Here is a 21,659-nt window from a genome sequence, read left to right as displayed (position 1 = left end):
CCTCTTCTCATATGAAGCCAGGGACAACAGCAACATTTAACAAAGGAAAAATTACAAAATTTGGCTCCATTACAACTCATAAGGTTCATCGACAAAACAACTGTCTTATACTAAACATGTATTCCAAACAAATATAACATGCTAACATTATTAGCACAAGCCTATGGCAATTTACATTGTCTAAATTAGCCTGGAAATGAGCCGAGATTTCCTCTGCTCATATGAAGCTAGGATAAATCACACACAAGGCTTAAAATGCTATTTTTGTGGAGGCTTTATTGTCTTCATAATTTGTTGTTTATCTGTGAAATTAAAGTAAATAAAAGGGAAATGGTTTCAGCTTACAAAAATAGACAGAAGGTCTGCATCGCTGCAATGAGTAATTTCCTCTAGGAGACAGGCGACAGGTCTTACGTCTATTCATGCTAATGGGATTGAATGTAAGTATATATTATGACCAATTCTTTCATCTCATAGTCTCGGAAGTAAATATTGGACCCATTACTCTCAAGCCACATATCTCCAGTCCATGTTTGTTTGACCCATTAACCACTATTCCTACTGCCATGCCCCACATGTACTTTCTCGCTATTTATACTTAACGTGTGTCCACCACAACAAAAGATCTTCATTGACTTTGAATTGACCTTGTTTTTGTGTTACCAGCATGTGATTCTAACACATGTTGTGCCCACCACCCTGAAATGCCTTGTTAAGACCCTGTGTCCTTTTCATGTATTCCTCTGAGACCAGGCTGGTGTTTCACAGACCCACAAGTGTATGATTTCACCTTATATCTTAAAGAAAGTCATGTGACTGAAACACAAGCGCAGAAGTAGACTATACGTTGACTAAATAGGTCATTTGCTGGGTGGGTTTTGTAAAATAAGCAGGACGGTAATGGGTTCACCATATGTATTCATTTCATGTGTATGTGGCCATCTGATCCCGTTTGCTCTGAATGGCACTTGTCTGCTTGTAAGCGTTTCATATTTTATTTCAGCCCTACCTCATCGGAGGGGCAGGTGAGCAGCAGTGAATAGCAAACACCTGCAGCCTGCTGTATTTCTCAGGGCTCTGCAGGACCATTGAGTGTCAATGCGGCTCCATGTCCAGATCTGAGTCTGACACGTGAGGCCACAGGATGAGTCTAAACCGAGTGACGCACAGGAGATGTGCTTGATGAGGGCAGCCTGTGTCACGCTACGGAAGGGAACAGTAATCCATTTATTGTTCCTATGTGCTCATACACAAACATCTTTATTGTTTTTCCTGAAAGAATCAATGTTAATTTGTTTTTACTAATTAAATAAACACATTAAAAAAGACAAGTTATGGAAAGATACACAGGACTGCATCAACCCACTTACCTGAATAAATGTTGGCATTGTACGTTTCTGCAAACCACCTACATGTAACATTTGTACATAATTATGTTGTGGATATAGTGAAGTTTTGTGTTTCCTTACATTTCAGCAGGGATGTGTTTAATACTTGGTTATGTTCAAACACAAAAACCACTTAATTATGATGAGTTAATTATGATGATTATGATGTCTCACTAAACAACGACTGGTTTTGGTGGTACAATTTCTACTTGAAATACCACTGATGTCCTGCTAAAAAAAACATCTGCTTTTGGTGGCACAATGGCTGCTGGAAATGCTGCAGATGTCCCACTAAAAAACAGCTGGTTGTTGTTTGTTGGTTTCAAACAGTGGCTTGCAGCCGTCTCACCGAGGTGTCACGCCATCCACCATCCCCTCCACCTCCAGATAATATAGTCAGCTCTTATACATGTAATCAGAACTGCGTTATTTTAGAAACATTGATATGACACGTATGAGACATACAAGTCTAACGTATCTATTGTTTGCAATGCCAACATTTTCCTCTGGCATGTGTGTTGATTGAATCAAGCTGCTGGGAAGCCCCATGAAAAAAATGAGCTGTAACCCTCCCCTGACACCCACACACATTTCCCAAGCCTTTTTTGCCCAGAAGCCCTAAAACCAAACAGTATTTCTTCACTGAAATACTTTTCACTGCAGGCATTTTGACTTTTTTGACTTCACAGTATGAAAAACACAAGTCTTTCTTATAGAATTGACAAAGGTACCTTTCTATTCAAGTATCCAAGTTAGCCATGGAGGAATTTGCTTTCCAAGTTTAGCACAAATTTTAAAGGAATTTCCAAAACAATGTAAATCGATGTGCGATTCCATCCATTAATGTTGACGAAAAAATGCAATATGATGATGTGATTAAAAGACGGCCAGTCAAATCTCTAACAATGGACAGCAATGTGAAAAACATGAAGGAAATATGTGTGCGTTTCATGCATGTGTGGACCGGAATTCATGAGACTGCAGGCAACAGGAACTCAAATCAATCACTTTATTTAAAGTTAGAGTGGGGACAAAGAAAACTAAATGTCACATAACAAAAATAAGCATCCAACAACAACTAAACTGAAAACCTGAGGCCTGTACTACAAAGCAGGTTGTGGTAACTTCAGGGTTAACTCTGGGTTTCCAGCACTATGAAGCGGACTCTCTTTTTATCGAGATAAATCACCGTGGTGACTTATGCCGAGCAGCCAACCTGCACCGGAGCAGGTTAACTTCAGGGTATCAGATCACAGGCTGTCAACATCTTGACCTCTGACCAATCAGATCACTGAATAAAAAAGTATCCATGAATGGAAGTCTAGAGTCTCAGGTAAAAAGAGGAGCCCATATGCTGTTATAGGTCAGTAGAATCATTTAATGGTTCCAGGGCTCTATTTCTACTGGTTTTAAAACAGAGCTTTTAACATATGGAGACAGTTTACACTAAACACATGATTTTGCACTATTTGAAATTATGCAAAGTTTATTTTGGTCTGCACTGATAGTGTTACTTTACACTCTGATTCCATCACTGCAGCTCAAAACAACATGAGACACCTACATGACGAGAACTGGGATATAACAGATAATAATTTATTAGTAAAATAATCCACACAGTGTTAATTGGCTCCCGTCATTATAAATGCCACATTTCGATAAGATAGACCATCAGTCATTAACTACTTTTCCACCCTTTACTTCAGTAGCAGAAACAGCATTTTTTTGATAGAGTTTTTAATGTTTCTAGATTTTCCATTTTAAGATTACAGGTTGTCGTGCACATCCCACGCCACTAACATTTTACTGTCTCGTAGTCACAGACATATCCTCTGCCGTTTTATCTCATATCATATGAAGCAGCCCACTTTATTCATGGTTCTGATGATGTTGCCTGCAATTAACACCCCCGCCTCTTTCACATGAACTTGCTTGTGGCTGCATAGGAAAGCCCAGAGCTGACTGAACTAGCTGATAACCAGCTTTGTAGCTCTGGTTATCCAGACGGCCAATGTTAGGGTAAGTCAAACCAGATAACAAGAAGATATCCTGGGTATGCTGAACTGGCTTTGTAGTACAGGCTCCTCTTTTTTACCTGAGACTTTTGTCTTTGGATACTTTTTTCTTCAGTGATCTGATTGGTCAGAGGTCGGGGTGTTGACAGGCTGTGATCTGATACCCTGAAGTTACCCGGCTCCGGAGCTGGTTAGCTGTTCAACATAACTTGCCACAATATCCGGTAAAAAGAGAGCCAGCTTTGCAGTACTAGAAAAGCAGAGTTAATCCTGAGGTTACCTCGTTAACTTCAAACCCTGCTTCACAGTGCAAGCCTCAGGACATAAGTACAAACTAGTCCAATGAGGGCATCAAGTGAAGGTGGAGAATAGGATGGAGAAGCTCAGGTGAGGGGAATAAGGTGATTAGGCAGAAGACCAGACAGGGAGCTGATTAGCTGGGAGAAACTCTGGAGCAGGGAAGGACTAATGAGGCTGATGCAGGGCAGGTGTGTAGATGGGGACATGAGGGAAAGGCTGCAGAGGAAAATCACAGAATGTAGAAGTCCAAAAACTAAAACACCACCCTGCTTATAATAAATGGACTGACTGAAACATAGACAGACTGACTGATATAGGCAACTGAGTATTTATTACAGGTGCTCAGTGTCCAAAAAGTCTGAAGGAATCAGGACACAGCAGAATGTGACAAACGTCACAGCCTCCTAATCGTTTGTCTCTTTTGGAGCAGCTTGAGTGACATGTATGTCACCGGCTTCATGTGCTTTCCGCTCAGGTTTTTTATCTATTTATTTATTTCTCAAATGTGAAAATTGAAAATGTTCATGAAAAAACAGGTGGATGGCAACACCAGCACACACAACACCAGGACCCTGAAACTGAGACAGCTAAATAGAATTCAGTCATCATTTATTTTATTACAATACACCTGTGTTCTTTCTATCAGTCAACATATGTTGACTGATAGACTATGATGAAGTTAGAGAATTTAACGAAGTTTATACAGACAGAGAGGGTCTGTGCTAAATCACAAGGCAGTGAATCATCATCTGGAGTTTTGCAGAATTTCACAAATCAGTACCTGATTGGAGGCCAGGGTACCAAAGCCTGAACAATTCCAGTGTTGTGTTTTACAAGTGTATTACCTAAAGATGTGTATTTAAACAAATTACAAAGCAGTTGCTTTGTGATAATGCAGCCTGGGGCCTTTGGGGAAGATGCAACAGATGTGTCTGTGCTACATCTGTTTTTTTTCAGAGTACATAATACATAATAGATAAGGACAGTAAAAATAAAGGAACTTTAAAACTCCATCTGCTGATTGTGTGATCTGACTGAAAGCTCCAGAGAAGCTAGTAAACGGACCTTGTGGTGGGAATGTTTTGTCAACTACATGAGGACAGATTACACATGTTAGAGTGCAGACAATGATGACAGGCAGTGAAACAATTTGCTGCATGATACTCCTGAGGGAAAGACTTCAAGGGAAAGAAAATAATAAGAATGAAAGACAGAAAGAAAGAAGACAAGATAGATAATAAGTTGCTGGTTATATCATCAATCAAACAGCCGCAAACTAGACAAGATATTGATTGAAGGCACCAATCAGATGAGTCAGAATTAGATTTAGTATTCAGCTATGTCTTCTTGGTGCTTTGTACATCATCTTTTCTTTCTTTTATTACATAGAAAACTCACATTTGGGTATAGGTGGCACTCTATATCTTTTCTTATCATCAACACGTGCCATAAATTGATCCTTCTGTAAAGTAGAGCCTGTGTAGCCAAAACATGATATAACTTATTTCTCTGTGCCATAGAGCTCCATTGTGTCCAAAAAGGAGCCACACTGTTCCCTTCAATACAATGAGCATGGTTACTGGAGTTTATTTTGAGTAAATCCCTCAGTCACCATCCTGCTCCTGTAAATTCTCACTAGAGCACCAAATGTGTTTGAATAGTCAACGGAAATGAGTTCCCAATGAGGAAAGTGCACTTTGTAGAGTGCAGATCTCCGTCGGCTGAACAATACACACAGTGAAGCTCTGCCTGGTTAAATTGTCCTTCGCGTGTTTTTGACATTCAAGATGGCACTGAAGACAACAAAGACTGGGACTAATTCATCTCTTGACCCTGATGAAGGCCACAAGCCGAAACGCGTCGGTCAATAAAGTTTCTTTTCCATACCACAAGTGTTGCTGGAGCTCTTTTGACATTTTTCAGTGTTTCCTCACTCTCCATGCACCTTGTGAATCGGTGAAGTTGTGCCAGAAACCACTTTCTACCTCAAGGAACTAATTCATCTCTTAACATTTCTAACTTTAGTGTCTCATAACATATCAGTTATGGAATTAATCTGCAGATGCTCCAGTTCAAAATGAGACAGAACATTTTTTTATGGATGTCAGTTTTCGAGCCACGATGAAGATCAAAATGTGGCCAGCAACAGACTAGTTAAGACTTAAGAGGAGTCGATTAAGAGGAGTAAGGTGTCAGTCATAAATGTGCACACAAAATATGAGGCTGCTTGGTCCAGTAGTTTGCAAGATTAACTGCAGACAGACCGGAGATAACAACAGCACCCATTACCAGTAGTAGTAAGTTGTCGAAATCTGACGCATGGGCAGTGACTTGCGGCATCAGACGCTGACGAACAAAACGTTCTTCAACATTGGCATGATACGTGGCTGGTCGCTGTTATAGTGGAATGGTGGTCAGTGGTGTCAGGTAGAAACGCGACGGGACAAGTATAAAAGTTAAGGCGGCGAAAATCCGAGTAGGTTGGGTGGAAGGGGTGGTGGATCTGTCCAACAAATGCCGAGTGTTTGCGTCCCATAAGATTACACCGTGCACATCGTATCTGGACGTGGAAGGACCATGACCAAACGTCGATATGTGATTAGGTTGAAGTAAGAATGTGTTGTTTAGGAAACTATTGGGCCCATTTGGGAAATAAAGATAACGTAAACTTTATATTTGTGACTTGTTTCTAAAGATTTCTGTCCTCAGTAGGAACCACTGTGCTTGGACTGAGTGCCACATACCTGATAGAGAAGTTGAAAAGTATTGATCTTTGGTTTTGGACTTCTTATTGGGTTTATTGACAATAAGAAAAATATCATTTAAGGCTCCAATATACTCTTAACGCATTTTTGTAGAGATTAGTTTAAAGGTCGTAGAAATCTGCTGAAGAGGAAGAAGTTCCTGTTTCTTCTGATATCAGTCTAACATATTAACGTAACCCTTATTTTGTTGGATGGACTGCAGTAAAATTAAAGGTGAGTGGGTTATTTTGAGGCAGAGTAACAAACCGTAAAACACACTCGAGGTTCCACTTTTACCTTCTGCGTCTCTGAGCACACCGAGCTGGAGCTGTACACAGCACTGAATGTCTTTACTCTAAGTGATGCCTTGTGCATCACAATTACCCACACACAGCCCCGCATCAGACCGTGAGTTGACTTTTATGTTCATGCGAATGTGGGCCGCAGCAGCAGCCGATGACAGCTTAATTCCCGGGCTGGGCCCCCCCTGCTGAGGCCCACCGTTTGTGTGAGCTGACAGACGGAGATCAGACTGAGGAGAGACGAGTGGGAACCCTCAGAGTCCGCTCAGGTTTCTGGGCGCTGTGAAAAGATTTGTCCAGGCCATTCAGATCTGATAGAGTTTCCCATGTTCTGCACTGCAGCGGGGTTTTTGTCAAAGTGTTTGGATAATGAGTCCATCTATCTTTCTCATCTGTGCGCACACAACTGATGCACGTAAGGCTGTGTTTGCTTTAGGTCCTTGATGCCAGCAAAAAGTGCTCACAGCAGTGTTGAACTCTTCTCTCGTCACAAACCAGGGGGAGAGGGGGTCCGTCCAATTACTTTGGAAAAGGCAGGAAACAGGTAAACAGGAGGAGAAAAAAGAGAAGTGGGGATGAAATGAGCTGCAAAGAGGGGTGACCTCAGTTTAAAAGGGGTTGGGTAATAGAAGGATTAGGGGACCTGGGAAACAAGGTTGTACTACCTTGATAGAGGTCAGAGCGTGCAGTCGGCGGGAAAAAAGGCAAGGCTTTGCGGGGCATTGTTTTTGAACATCTAATTTTGAGATAAGTGCTGTTTTTTAACACCTACCAGAGGAATGTTATTAATGCAATGTTGACCTTCTGAAGATGACAGTGGGCAAACCTCTCTCAGGTGCTGAAATGACACGAATGTGCTTTGTCTTCCTGCTGATGAGTAACGCCGCGTCAGTCTCCACACAGTTTAATGGATACAACTGTGACGCCAGCTACCACAGCAGGTTTCCTGGTAAGAATACTTCCACATTACAAGTTTTCTCTTTGCAATCTCTCCTCTGCCTGCAGGTATGCAACACAGGTGAAACCTTGGAACACATTATAACACACTACTGTCAGCATATATTTTTCAAAGTGTTTGTTAATGTGTCAACAATTGTAGGTCCTCCCATGAAGCATCTGTAACCAGTGTATAAATGGTTAATAAAGGCTTAAAAATATAATTACACACATATCCTTCATTAACTATTGGTATACCAATTATGGATGCTTCATAGGAGGAGTTTTAGTATTTCTTTTTTCAAGTTTATGTATCTATATATCTATTTATGTATATAGCCAGATATACTTACAACTGCTTACAACTCCATTGTAATGTGCTTTAAACATTTATAAATTCTAAATCACACAGTGAAAGCAAAGTGTTACTACAACATAAGAGAAAGTGCAATTTAATTAAGTGCAGTACATTAGCACAGTTATTTTAATATCTAGCAGCTTTTGTAAACTGACTGGACTGACAGGTTTCAGTATCGGCCCATTGGGACATCCCTACATTCAACTACCAGATTTGCTCCACTAGAACTAGTTATAGCATTTAAATGATGTTAATCAATAATGGGCAAACTTTTGATGATTAAAGTCTGCTAATGATTTTTAGTTAAACTGTTTTACTTGAGGAAACTTGAAACTTGAGGATTTCGTCCTCCTACAAAGTTTTCTGAAGATAATTTATCCTGAACAGATCAAATGTAAAATAAATGAATAAATAAACAAAAAACTATCAAATATTTTAATATTTTAGACACTTTTTGGTTTCTAAAATCCTGCATACTGCTCTAATATTATTAGAAACACTAACATAAAAACTTCAAGGATAAACACAAACTTTGAAGTGGCTATATCACCTGCTACAATCCATAAAATAGTAGTATAAAAGTAGAAAGCATAAACTTTCTTATGGATGTTTCTGGAAATTAATTGATTTGAGCTTTGAGCTGTCTCATATTGATTTGAAAATTCACATATGAAAGTGCTGATTTTAAAGATGGTGAAAATTGGTAACTGGACTTCTCACGTTTGCAGCAGTGTTTTTCATTATGTTACAGATTATATTATGTACTACAGATTTAAAGTCTTTTTTGTTTATCGTCCAAGTGTGTCTGAGGAACAAGTCCTGCTGGATTTCAGTCCCGCAATCTAATCAGGGAACATTTGTCTCCTGAGATGTTAGATAAAGCAGTGGTTCGGGGGCCCGTTTGACTTGATGTCACATCAAAGTAGCAGTTTGCAAAACTTTTACAAAGTTGAAATCTGCATGGATTTCTTTTTTAATTCACTTTGACAAGTTTCATTAATAAGAACAAACAGTACTTGCAGCCTAGTCTCACTGAGGGGCGTTAAAATTCACTGCTTGGGTAGGGTCCCTGGCGTTGTTATAGTGACACTCAGAGCTACGGATGTAGTTTAACGAGCCTGAAAGTCCGCTCAGGGTGACAGGGAGGGGAGGTGGAGGGGTCCAACAAACACCGGAGTCTGACCTGGCTGTGGTGTTTCTGCCTCTCAAAGCCAGGTCTTTTTTAAGCCATGCACCACTTCCTTTACATCCATGTTCACGCCATCTAAAGCTGGGTGTTTTTTAGCGACATCCGCAATCTTTTCCTAACCATTACCAAGTATAACCAACCATAACCACCGACCCCTTCTTACCGCCGATCCTGATGTCATTTTAGTAATGCTGGGGCTTGTGCCAAAGGGCCAAAACATGACGAATCAGTGTGAGATCACATTGATACTCGTGGCCCATGCATTAGCATGCAATAGCCGTTTTGGATTCACAAATGTATCTGCAGATTTTCCAGTGACAATCAAAGGAAATTGGTGCTCTCAAATTGCTTTTGTGAAATGGTCCCTATGATTGTAATCCAAAAACCCTTCTCTCTGTACCTCCAGGCGAGCGGGACATCAGTGTGTACTGCGGGGTCCAGACCATCACCTTGAAGATCAACTTCTGCCCTGTGCTCTTTTCCGGCTACACCGAGGCAGATTTGGCCCTGAACGGTCGCCACAGTGACACCCAATGTCGTGGCTTTATCAACAACAACACCTTCCCCACAGCGCTCCTTTTCAGCATCAGTCTCAGCACGCTGGAGGCCTGCGGTAACAGTCTGGTGGTAAAGAACAAGCTACACAAACACATGGTTTAAATATAATCAATAAGCAACTTCATCGGGTTGTTTATTGACTTGGGAGAAAGCAAAGTGTGGCTGAGATGTTTCTCTCTGCAGGTCAGCACAGCATACGGGGCCAATGCCTATGGGAACATGTCTCTGGTACAAATTGGGAATGTCTCAGGCTATATCGACACCCCTGACCCACCAGCTATAATCAGCTACCTGCCCGGTTTGTTGTACAAATTCAGCTGCAGCTACCCACTGGAGTACCTGGTCAATAACTCACAGCTGGCATCGTAAGTTGCCGCCAAAGAAAAAAATCCCTTACTGTCCAAAACACTTGCTTGACCTTCAGGAGTTACTCAGTGGATTTCACATTATGATTTATTCATTTCATGAAGAATTAATTAAGATTGTTTATTGTTCTCCTAAACTGTGGTGACAATTAAGCCCCTGGTTTAAAAGCCTGAGTGGGTTTGTGTCTTATGGTATTCTGAGAGCCATTCATTTCAGAATATGCATATTTTCTTAATGACTTTGCTGCTAATTACCATGCATATATTCCTCTTAACCGCTGTCTGTCAGCCACATAAATAAATGACTGTACTATAGCTTAGTATCATTATACTATATCAAACCCAATGCTTTCAAAATCATTAAGTGAATACCCACAGAAGATGAATAACAGCGCTGAAGTAAATGTGTTGAATGTATTCACAGCTCCTCTGCTGCTGTGTCTGTCAAGGACAGCAACGGTACATTTGTGAGCACGTTGAGTATGATCCTGTACAACGTGAGTACACAGCTGTGTTCACCTTTTATACACAGTAATTTACCTTGCAATGGATGACTTTGGAGCTTTGAATTCAAAGGGATATTTTTTTTAATTTTCATAATCATTAACTCAAGTTCGTGGTTTTTTTTTAAATAAAGTTAACTAATTGAAAAAGTATATAACAGTTAGCCGGTTAGGAGGCAGGCTGAAGAATCAAGATATTTAGTATTTTTCCATTTTATTTTCAGACAATTTTATCAAAAGACCAAAACCAGCCGAGTTTTTTTTCATTACAAAGAACATGGGCACTGTGGTTTATTTTGAGTCAATCCCAAATCATCCTGCAGCTTTAAACATTCATCCATCCATCCATTTTCATCCACTTACCTGGCGGAGGCAGCAGGCTGAGCAAAGTACTCCAGACATCCCTCTCCCCAACACTTTCCAGCTCCTCCTGGGGATCCCGAGGCATTCCCAGGCCAGATGACTTATATAACCTCTCCAGAGTGTTCTGGGTCTACCCTGGGGCCTCCTGCCAGTTGGACGTGCCCTGAAAACTTCTAACGGGAGGCACTCAGGAGGCATCCTGATCAGATACCCGAACCACCTCCATTGGCCCCTTTCAACGTGAAGGAGCAGCAGCTCTAGTCTGAGCTCCCGCCGGATGTCTGAGCTCCTCACCCTATCTCTAAGGCTGAGCCTTAGCCACCTTACACAGGAAACTCATTTCGGCTGCTTGTATCCTCGATCTCGGTCACTTCCCAAAGCTCATGATCATAGGTGAGGGTCGCAACATAGATGGGCCAGTAAATCAAGAGATTTGTCTTATCGCTCAGCTCCTGTTTCACCACAAACATATTCACTAAAGCACCAAATGTGTATTAATCCCTTACTGAAAATAGTCCTCAACAAATGCACACGTTACCCCTGTTTGAGTGACATTCATTATAAACTGCAGTGCCCAACTGCTGAAGGGAATAATTAATCCTTTTTAAAAAACATAAACTATATAGTTGTGATGTGTCTTTACGGAGTTATGTTTTCGGAACAAAGTGAGAGCCACAAACAGGCTGGCAAAGTTAGAGAATATTGAGAGATAGACTAAGACACTGTTGCCTCAGGTCTTTTTGGGGGATTTATTAACAATGACAAAAATATAGAATATTGCCAGCATTCTAATTAAATGTCCAGACTGAGCTCCTCTACTTATTTCAAGTTTTGAATTTTAATTTAGTGAAAAAATAACATTTTTCTTTCTCTCTTAACTTTCTTCCTGTGCAGGATTCAACATATAATCAACCTCTCTCTATTCCAATGGCTGGACTGGCTCTGAAAACCAGAGTATTTGCTGCTGTGAAAGCCACAAACTTAGACAAACGGTATGAGATAACACCTGATTATTCATTATTAAATACTGATTTTCTCTTAATTTTCAGATACTACAAAAACACAAAAATACAAAAACAGCTTCAGTGAAGCAGAGACAGGGTTTGTACAGACAGGGACAAGTCAGATTCAAAGACTTTCAAGTACTTTTTTAATCACTTATTTTTATTTTTGAGGATTAAATTGTTTTCTCGACAAACATCTTTTGCAGGGGAGCGGTGCAAAATCATCAACAGAGCAAATGCATGCTACCACAGCCAAAAAATAACTCATTATTAATTAACTGCTTATAATGTTTCAGACCTGTGATTGGCATTTACAAAAAGAGCAGGAAATTAAAAGCAGGATTAGAAAGTTATTACAAGCACGTCCATTCTTTGCTTCCTTGTTTTTAAAAAAAATCTAATTTAAAACAATTTGTTAATTGTTTTATTGAATAAGTCTGTTGTCAACTCAAGTTTATCAAGTACTTTTTTTCAAGGAACAAGTCTGACTTTCAAGATCTTCCAGTACCTACATGTCTGAGTGCGAAATTCAAGTATTTTAAGCACGTTAAGCACCTCGTACGAACCCTGCGGAGGTGATATTTTGGTCAATCATAGCATCGTTCCCACCATCATTTTTACAGATTTAGTCCTTTTTCTCTATGCTTTCCCTTCATTCATTATGCCATTATGTTATTATTCGACATGAAGGCGCCAGTCTGCAGCAGAGAGCGCCCCGATCTGTGCTTTCCCATGTGCAGTTAGATCTCTATCCTCCATCCCGTCTCACAGTGTTGCCCCTTTGCAGGTGGAACATTTTGATGGACTACTGTTACACAACCCCCTCAGGGAATCCTAATGATGAACTCCGCTATGACCTTTTCTTTGGGTAATTTCACTTTTTTTTTTCTTCTCAAGATGGTGACTTGATAAACCACAAAAGGGAGTCATTACCCATTCAGGCTGTCCAAACGGCTTATCCTCATGAATGATTCCTTTTTTCCTTCCTTCTCAATGAGAGCTTAAGCATAAATTTAGACATCAAATCTATCATTTTCAGGGTGTGCGTAACGTGTGTGTATGTGTGTTGTACTCCTTCCACACAGCTGCTACAAAGACCCGCAGACGACCGTTTTTGAGAATGGGAAAAGTCAGATGGGACGTTTTTCCTTCGAGGTTTTCCGTTTCGTTAAACACAGACACCAGAAGATGTCCACTGTGTTTCTGCACTGTGTCACCAAGCTTTGCCGGGCAGACGATTGTATCATGCTCATACCAGTAAGTGCAAAACCATGATCTCAGTTTGTGTCCCCTGACCTCAGTGAGGGCTAAGATCTGATGATGTGATCGGCAGATTTGTGGGCGACGGCGCAGGCGGGATGGAGAGGAAAGCCTTGATTCCCCACCAGCAGCATCTGGGAACGCTGTCATCACTGCTGGACCAATCATCACCAGGAGTGGTATGAACAATAAACTGACTCTTACAGGAATCGTTTTGACATTTTGGGAAATACGCTTATTCACTAACTGAGAGTTAGATAAAAAGATTGATATCACTCACATTAGCCCAGTCACCAGAATAAATATTGACATTGAACCTTTCTGCAAACAACAGATACATTACATTTGTACGTTTCATACGCATCATATTTCTAAAGTGCTGTAGCTCAGATTATAATTACTGCATATGAGCCGAGTTTCTCATCAGGAGGAGGAAGGGATGGTAGTTAATGACAGCTGGGTGAGACGGCTGCCAAGCAGCAGACCACTGTTTGAGTGATAGATCCAGCCATGTTTGTAGTGATCAAGCTGAGTATTAAAAAAAAAGAGGATAAACAACTATAAAGTCTGTGTCCAGCTCCTGTGTTAGAGTATGTAGGATGGAAAATTGAAAATGGGAAATGAAAATGGCTACATATGAAACATACAAATATAACATATGGTTGTCAGAAATGTATAATGCCAACCCAGTCTCACTCCGAAGTTGTCGCAAATCCGGCACTTGGGCACTGACTTGCAGCATTAGGAAGTAGGGCATTAACGACATTGATTTTTTTCAGGTTGACTTATCTGTCAATAAAGTCGAAGTCGAGTCGACAAGTCATTTGATGACGTCATCACATTGACACGGCGGAGGAAAGTGTATCTCCACACATGTGATGTGTGTCTGTCAAGGCCCGAACATACTCCGGCGGAACGTACGCGGAACGGACTGTGCGCCTGCGGAGGTCCGCACGGACTCAAAGCGGACGTCCGCAAGCCCTGTGCGCGCAAAGCAAAGATTTTACGACCGCGTGGACACCAGTGACTGCTCGGCATGTATTTTTCACATCGCGGGGATTTTTCACGGACATTTTTACAGGAAACTACAACGCGGAAGTGCACTCGACTATGACAGCCCGAATGACTGCGGACATTCCTCGCGGAGTCTGCTCCGCTTAAGTATCAGTGTAAGCCAATCAGAGGCAGCGATTGCATTCCGTACACAAGCACACACAGAGAGGCCGTTTACACGTGGCCGGCTATTTTCATAAACGGACATTTCACCGTCTCCGTTTTCAAAAAGATCTTCGTTTACACTTACCCGTGTATATATACACAAGAGCATGCCAAACCTGTAGGTGGCAGTGTAACGAGAAGCTCAAGCCTTCCATGTATCCATTGTCACCATAGCAACATAGGTCGCACTTTTGACACAGGCGCAAGTTCCGGCGCATACTGTGACGTCGGCTGCCTATAACTCCGTTTATCTCCGTTTATCTCAGTTTACATGCAAACGCGCAACCGGAGTTTTCCAAAATCTCCACTCTGGCCGGAGTTTTTAGAAAGACTCGTTTTCAGAGGAGAAATCTCCGTTTGCGTGTAAACGAAGGGCACAAACGAAGGAAGATGTCTCTGTTTATCAAAATCACCGTGTACGTGTAAACAGCCTCAGAGAGAGAGAGGGAAAAAACACACGACTTGTCGACTCCTCCTGGGGGGTCATGTCTACAAATCGGCTTTTCTGTTAATGCCCTATTAGGAAGCAATGAAAAAAGCCGTCCTTTTACGTTGGCATGATACACGGCCGGCTGAAACACGCCGGGACACGGACGAAAGTTAAGGCACTGAAAGTCTGACTGGGGCGGGCTGGAGGGGTGGCAGATGGGTCCAACAAACACAGAGTTTTACCTGAGAAAGCGGTGTCTGTATCCCTAAACCTAACCACGTGCTTTTATTGCCTAAACCCAACCATGTGTGTTTGTTGTTGAAGGGAAAAAAAAACATCAGTTTGCATTGTTGTACCTATGTAGTGCGTTTATTTTGAAAGACACTGTATATAGACGGTATATTTCCCGTGAAAACAGAAGAACAACTTGACATGGCATCCCAGCACGTCAACAACCAACACACCCAGGGTACATTGCATGTCGTATTTGGACTTGGAAAGTCAGTATGTGACAGGATGGGAGTGAGAATATGTGAGAATACCAACACTTGGGCAGAGACTTCCGCCGTCAGACACAGACAAAAAAGCCGTCCTTTCACATTGGCATGCTACACAGCTGGTCGCCGTTATTGTGTAATGTCGGCGTCAAGGGGAAGCACAGCAGGACAACAACATAAGTTAAGGGGTTGAATGTCCAAGTATGGTGGGTGGGACGGGTGCTGGATGGGTCCGACAACCACTGACTTTCACCCGTGAAGCAAGTGTTCGCTTCCCGTATGATTGTAAAGCCAAACCCTGTTCTTTTTTCCTACACCCACCCACGTGTGTATGTTGGTTAAACGTAACCACATGCATTTGTTGCTGAAGGAAAAAAACATCAATTCAATTTGTACTGACGTAGTACGTTGAGTTTGAAAGAGACAGTATGTAAAGTGTACATGGAAGTAGACACGGCGTCCCAGAACATCAACCTTGGGCATCATATGTTGATGTAGAAAGTCCATGCCCAAACGTCGACATGTGATGAGGTCGGAGTGAGAATGTGTTGACAATGCCAACACAATGCCTCTGCATCTCCAGCAGCCGTACAGATTAGCTTAGACTCAGTAAAAGGTCACTAACTTTCAAGATTTAAGATTCCAAGAACTTTATTATAAATCACGTAGTGACAGCAGATTGTCTTAGTTAGGGGCTCGTAAACACCAAAGAAAGAACATATAGACCCATAAAAGAAAAAACAAACAATTCCATAAGTAAATAAGAGCAGGTGTGCAATGATGCATTAAAAATGTGGTGACAGTCTATTTGGCCTTGTTTAGAATAGATACTGCAGTGGGAATAAAAGAGATACTGTAATTCTTTTTTTGGCCGGAGGTACTCTGAAGAGGCTGCCTGGCAGGAGTAGCTGAAAGCAGTGGTGAAGGTGTGTGAGGGGTCCTTAGTGATGAGGTCTGCCTTTCTTTTCACTGCACAGCTGTGAAGGTCTGAGAGGTTGCTTGATGATCTTGTGAGGTTTTTTTTTTTTTTGCTCTTCTCAGTGAGGAATTTGTACCAGGATGTGGTGTTGATTGTGAGGACTGCTGTTAAAATGCCTGTGTGATGTTAAAACTTTTCAGCCTCATCAGGAGAAACATGCTGGGCCTTTGTGTAGACCTCGTCTGCGTGCTGTGTGGAGGATAGGTGGTGGTCAATGTTAGTGCAGTACAGCCCGAGGGGTCCAGAGAGAGGGTGTGAGGCATCATGTGCACGGCACCCCAAACAACATAGCCAGTGGCCTATGATGTCCACATTTGAACAGGGTGTGCTTGTCTGTAGGAGGGCCACCAAGGCCATGTCATCAGCAAACTAAAAAAGTGACAGTCCATCGCTCTTGCAAGTTTAAAATCATTCAATTTGACATGTTTGGGTTCGTCCTTTAAAAAGTCTATAAAGTCAGTGATGCGTTAACCAACCTTGGAGGCGGTGCAGAAGTGTTTTTGTGTTTACTGTGTTTAAAGCAGATGATAACTTCATGAATAAAATCCTGACATATGAGTTAGTAGAGTCGAAGTGCATAAACACTGCACCCAGACAAGTTAGCCTGGCATCCTCTACAAACTGGAGCGGGTCCAGATGCTCCCCCACCATGGCCACAAGCTCCCAGTCACCACCCTCTCCATGTATTTGCAGAGGCTGGAGGTGAGGGCCACAGGCCTCAATTTGTTCTTGGCTTTGGTGTGGGGCTTTTTAGGAGCACGGATGACAGTTGTTTTCTTCCACGCATTTGGGATGAACTGGTGTTTCGAAACAGTTGGCAATGCCTCCCTCGCATTTACCCTGGTGAACCTCTCCTCCATCTTATTTTTGTAGTTAAGCTTGGCCAGCTTGGTTTTATGTTTCAGCTCCCTTTTCAGTTCAGTGACATGTTGGAGACATATACAGCAGATATATTTCCGAAACTTATTCTAGCGTTCTGTCTAGTCATGTTGGAGATGTGACATGCTGCTCCAGCTTTGGGAGTAATGTACAGTAGTGACATTACAGCTGTTGAAACCCCCAAGCAGAAAGACAGCCCAATCAGCTGTGATCAGCTGTAAGCGCTGATGTAGCTGTCTGCGATGCGTTGTGTTATCAGGGCCTGTGACCTAGGCAAGAATCCCAATCAGTTGTGTGAACTCGTAAAGTATAGTGAGGACGGTTATAATTTCAAGTGCTGTGAGCGGTCAGCCTCATGTACTGTAAAGTTGATTGCCCATTCCATGTTCATAGACATGCAGAGCCCGCCCTTAACTGATTTTCCTGTTTTTCTAGTGTCCCTGTCAAAGCCATTGCCAGTGGACGCTTTGTCTTTGTGCTGAAGGCATAGCACATCCATGTCAGGACCGCTGTAGCAGGGGTTCATGGGGTGCCTTGGGAGTTGTTAGGGATCTGGCTTGCCATCTTTTGCCACAGCAGGATACTAAGCTGACATCCTGACACTGTGAGCCAACCATCTCACTTAAGCACCCAGGATCCAGGGGTGTGTGGGCCAGGGAGGACAGCCGGCTGTTGGTCCCTGGCGAGGGACGAGCCTACAGCCTGATCTCCCTCCCTTCTTCTGATACTCTGCCAGAGTAGCGTTTCAGGGTCATGAACCAAAAATTAAACCAAAATATTAGTAGTAGTAGTTTTTCCAGGCGTCAAGGTTGGCAAGTATGTGTGAAAGCGTAATTCCCAAAATGTTGAACTACAGCTGTATTTAGATAAATAGATCAACACATCCACAGAGCCACTTAAGATTAAAATATCTGTAAAAAATAATCTGAATACTTTCAAAATATTTTTTCAGATGAAACTCCTGTCAACAACTCCCAACTTGGTAAGCACCCTTATACAACGTCACAAAACATAAAAAGTTGTATAAAAATATCACCCGTGACTAAGTGTGTGTGGGTGTCGGTGTAAAGACAGAGGATACCCATGGAAATTGATGATTTAAGGCAACGACAGGAAAGTTCCACCTCTCTCTCTGAAAGTAAAAGAAACAAACCCAGGTCATGTTCAGCCCTCGTCAAAGAATGTGTATGTTTCAAGTTTCTGCTTTTCTTCACCTCTCAATCCTCCAGCATCTGGTGACCCCTCCCAGCCAATGAACCCAGTGACCAGTGCTCTGATCTCGGGCGTGGTCATCCTGGGCGGGGTCAGTGTGGGCTTCTTACTGCTGTCGCTTCGCCTCCTGCAGAAATCCCGCCTCCCAACAACCACAGCCTCAGGTGTTTGGAACCCCACCTTTAAATAAATACACATCTGTATATAATGACCTGTTGGGTACACAAACATGTGCATGTGTGTTTTTCTTTGTACACAGTTTATTAAATGTGTATATTTTATTGTTGTAGGTGTTGTGTATTTATTGCCTTTATTACCTCATTATTCTTGCTATTCATTGTCATCATATTGTTTGGTAAATCACAGTGTTTACAGAAGCTTTACACTCCGATGCAGATGGAAAACTTTAATCTTTAGATCTTGTAATAAAAGATTGCATCAGAAATATTCCCTTTCTTTCTTTGATGCGGGCCAACACCTCACTGAAATAATTGTGTCTTCTCCAGTTCTTCACATAAGCTTCACAAACCACAGCTGTGTTTGATGAAAATTACTTTTTACTTTATCTTATTTTATTTTACAAATCTTATGGGTTAATACAAGAAGAATAAATAGCACTGACACAAAAATATAAACCAACATCACATTTTTATTCTATTTTATTCTATTTTATTTAACTTATGTTATTTTACAAATCTTATGGGTCAATAAAGAATTAAGAAAAATAACACTGAAGCAAAAATATAAACCACTGTTTTTTTTTAAATTTTATTTTAATTTAATTTAATTTAATTTAATTTAATTTAACGTAATTTAATTGGATTTAATTTTATTTAATTTTATTTAATTTTATTTTATTTTATTTCATTTTATTGTCAAAGCATAGCATTATGACCCCTACAATATTAAATTAACAAATCAGCATTGTACAGTTTTCAAATCAAGAAAGTGGATTTATTGTTGAATGATTGTCTCTGCTGTATTACAAAGCTTGAAAAAATATGTTTAGGATGTGGGCTACGTTTTTTCATCTGGTTCTAAAAATAATTTGTGAAACAGTGGTCTATTTTATAAATTAATATTTCAACACTTTAGGAAATAAACCGGGGATCGTTGTAACATATTTTTCATTTCTGTCTGTATCTTGGAGCTCTTTCAGGCCACTGTGTTCAAAATGCGACAGTAGTTGCACATGTGTGCCATTAGATAGTGTACCTGTTATATTTGTAACATAAACAGTGTGTTACAAACTATTGAAATTGTTAAAAAGATTACCTGGATTTTCTGCATCGTTAGGCCCATAGAGCAGGTGCACTACAGACTTCCACGAGCTGAGCATCTAGCCTCCAGTTTATTACTCTGCTAACTTAACTGGGGATAAATTGATTTAATTGTGTAGCTCTTTTAGACTTTAGTTCTGTTATCACTGTTATCAGACTGAATGGATCAAATCCCAATAGTGAAACAAGTTATTTTGTGGGGGCTGTGATGCTTAAAGAAATGTGTCCACTGGCTTACAGATGTCTCTTTCACAAAGTATGTCTGTGAGAAAAAGTCTTTTTGGACCCCGTGGCATCATGTGATGGAACCAGAAGTTGTAATTCCACTGCTTGGCCACTATGGAAGTTTGCTTCTAAGCCTAACCTGGGGCCTGACTAACTGTGACTCCTGTAGCCATGAACTAGCTTACCTTACAGCTAACAGCTAAAACATTCGCACTGACAACTTGCTTGAAAGATATCTACATAGATACATTATAAACATGCTTTAAGGTTAATGGATTTACTACAAAGCAGCCAATGGTATTACAAAAAGAAAAGAAGTAGGCTAGAGAAAAATCATTCTTACCTTAAAATAAGTGTTTTTCCTTACAAACCTGGCTGTGTACCACAGGATGCTACCTCCTCACATGAGGAATAAAAATTAAAACTAAACCATGTGCAGAGTGAGTCAGATGATTTGTAGCTTATTCCTGATTGGAGAAATTTAAAGCATTACAACTTTCCCTTGCAGAAACCATTGCTGGTCTCTCCTTCACTTATTCACTCTATCGCCCAAGGCTTCTTTGAAAGATTGATACCACTCTCATTCCCGTATGCTAGGTATCCATCTGTAATGGTTAACTTAGCAAAAAGGTTTGTTACCTTTGGACAGAGCTAGGCTAGCTGTTACCCTTGCTTTGTGCTAAGCTAACCATCAGAGACGGTTAGTTAACTTACGGAAAGTGTTTTAGATCTCCTCATCTAACTCTCAGCAAGAAAGCAAAGAAAAAGAATATTACCAACGTTGATCTATTCCTTTAAAGCAGGTGAAGTTAGCGGACAGTTAGGTTCGGATGACTGACACTAAAAGCTTTAACGCAGGTTCCGATGACTGACGGTATAATGCTATGCGAGCGAGGGCAAGGCTCAGCAGGTTTCCGCAATGCGTTGGCCTGTGGTTAATGCGAGTTACCTGGCAATGTCGCGTATCCATGATCATGATCATTCGAATGTGCGTGGGTGTGCATCACCGCGCATCAAAATATCATAAAAAGCGTCATAGTATAGTATGTCATCAAAATGTCATAAAAAACATTTTAGTATAGTATGTCGTCAAAATGTCATTAAAAGCGTCATAGTATAGTATGTCATCAAAATGATATTAACAGCATCATAGTATAGTATGTCATCAAAATATAAAAAACGTCATAGTATAGTATGTCATCAAAATATAAAAAACGTCATAGTATAGTATGTCATAAAAATGTCATTAAAAACGTCATAGAAAAGTATGTCATCAAAATAACATTATAAGCGTCATAGTATAGTATGTCATCAAAATGATATTAACAGCATCATAGTATAGTATGTCATCAAAATGACATTAAAAGTGTCATAGTATAGTATGTCATCAAAATAACATTAAAAGCGTCATAGTATAGTATGTCATAAAAATGTCATAAAAAACGTCATAGAAAAGTATGTCATCAAAATGTCATTAAAAGTGTCATAGTATAGTATGTCATAAAAATGTCATAAAAAACGTCATAGAAAAGTATGTCATCAAAATGTCATTAAAAGCGTCATAGTATAATATGTCATAAAAATGTCATTAAAAGCGTCATAGTATAGTATGTCATCAAAATGTCATTAAAAGCGTCATAGTATAGTATGTCAT

At 40.8% G+C, this 21,659-nt stretch overlaps 1 protein-coding gene across 1 annotated transcript; it reads left to right on the top strand.

Annotated features, from left to right (window-relative positions):
• Positions 1-7,382: 7,382 nt before the first annotated feature.
• Positions 7,383-18,926, top strand: zpld1b (zona pellucida-like domain containing 1b). Its single transcript, XM_050069371.1, has 10 exons — positions 7,383-7,698; positions 9,639-9,859; positions 9,974-10,155; positions 10,580-10,652; positions 11,916-12,013; positions 12,813-12,893; positions 13,111-13,282; positions 13,359-13,464; positions 18,241-18,270; positions 18,518-18,926. Exons 1-10 carry the CDS (start codon positions 7,560-7,562, stop codon positions 18,688-18,690), a joined length of 1,275 nt encoding a protein of 424 aa, XP_049925328.1. The 5' UTR covers positions 7,383-7,559; the 3' UTR covers positions 18,691-18,926.
• Positions 18,927-21,659: the final 2,733 nt, after the last annotated feature.

Source organism: Epinephelus moara, chromosome 2 (genome assembly GCF_006386435.1).
Source record: "Epinephelus moara isolate mb chromosome 2, YSFRI_EMoa_1.0, whole genome shotgun sequence".
NCBI lineage: Eukaryota > Metazoa > Chordata > Actinopteri > Perciformes > Serranidae > Epinephelus > Epinephelus moara.
Note: the sequence above shows the minus strand (reverse complement) of the source record. Positions and strands in the feature narration are given on the sequence as shown.

Excerpts from the sequence above, each read along its gene's own strand:
- zpld1b (XM_050069371.1), top strand. The coding sequence starts at position 7,560 with ATGACAGTGGGCAAACCTCTCTCAGGTGCTGAAATGACACGAATGTGC. Across the intron at positions 10,653-11,915 it reads TGAGTATGATCCTGTACAAC|GATTCAACATATAATCAACC; the intron begins GTGAGTACACAG and ends CTTCCTGTGCAG. Across the intron at positions 12,894-13,110 it reads CGCTATGACCTTTTCTTTGG|CTGCTACAAAGACCCGCAGA; the intron begins GTAATTTCACTT and ends CCTTCCACACAG.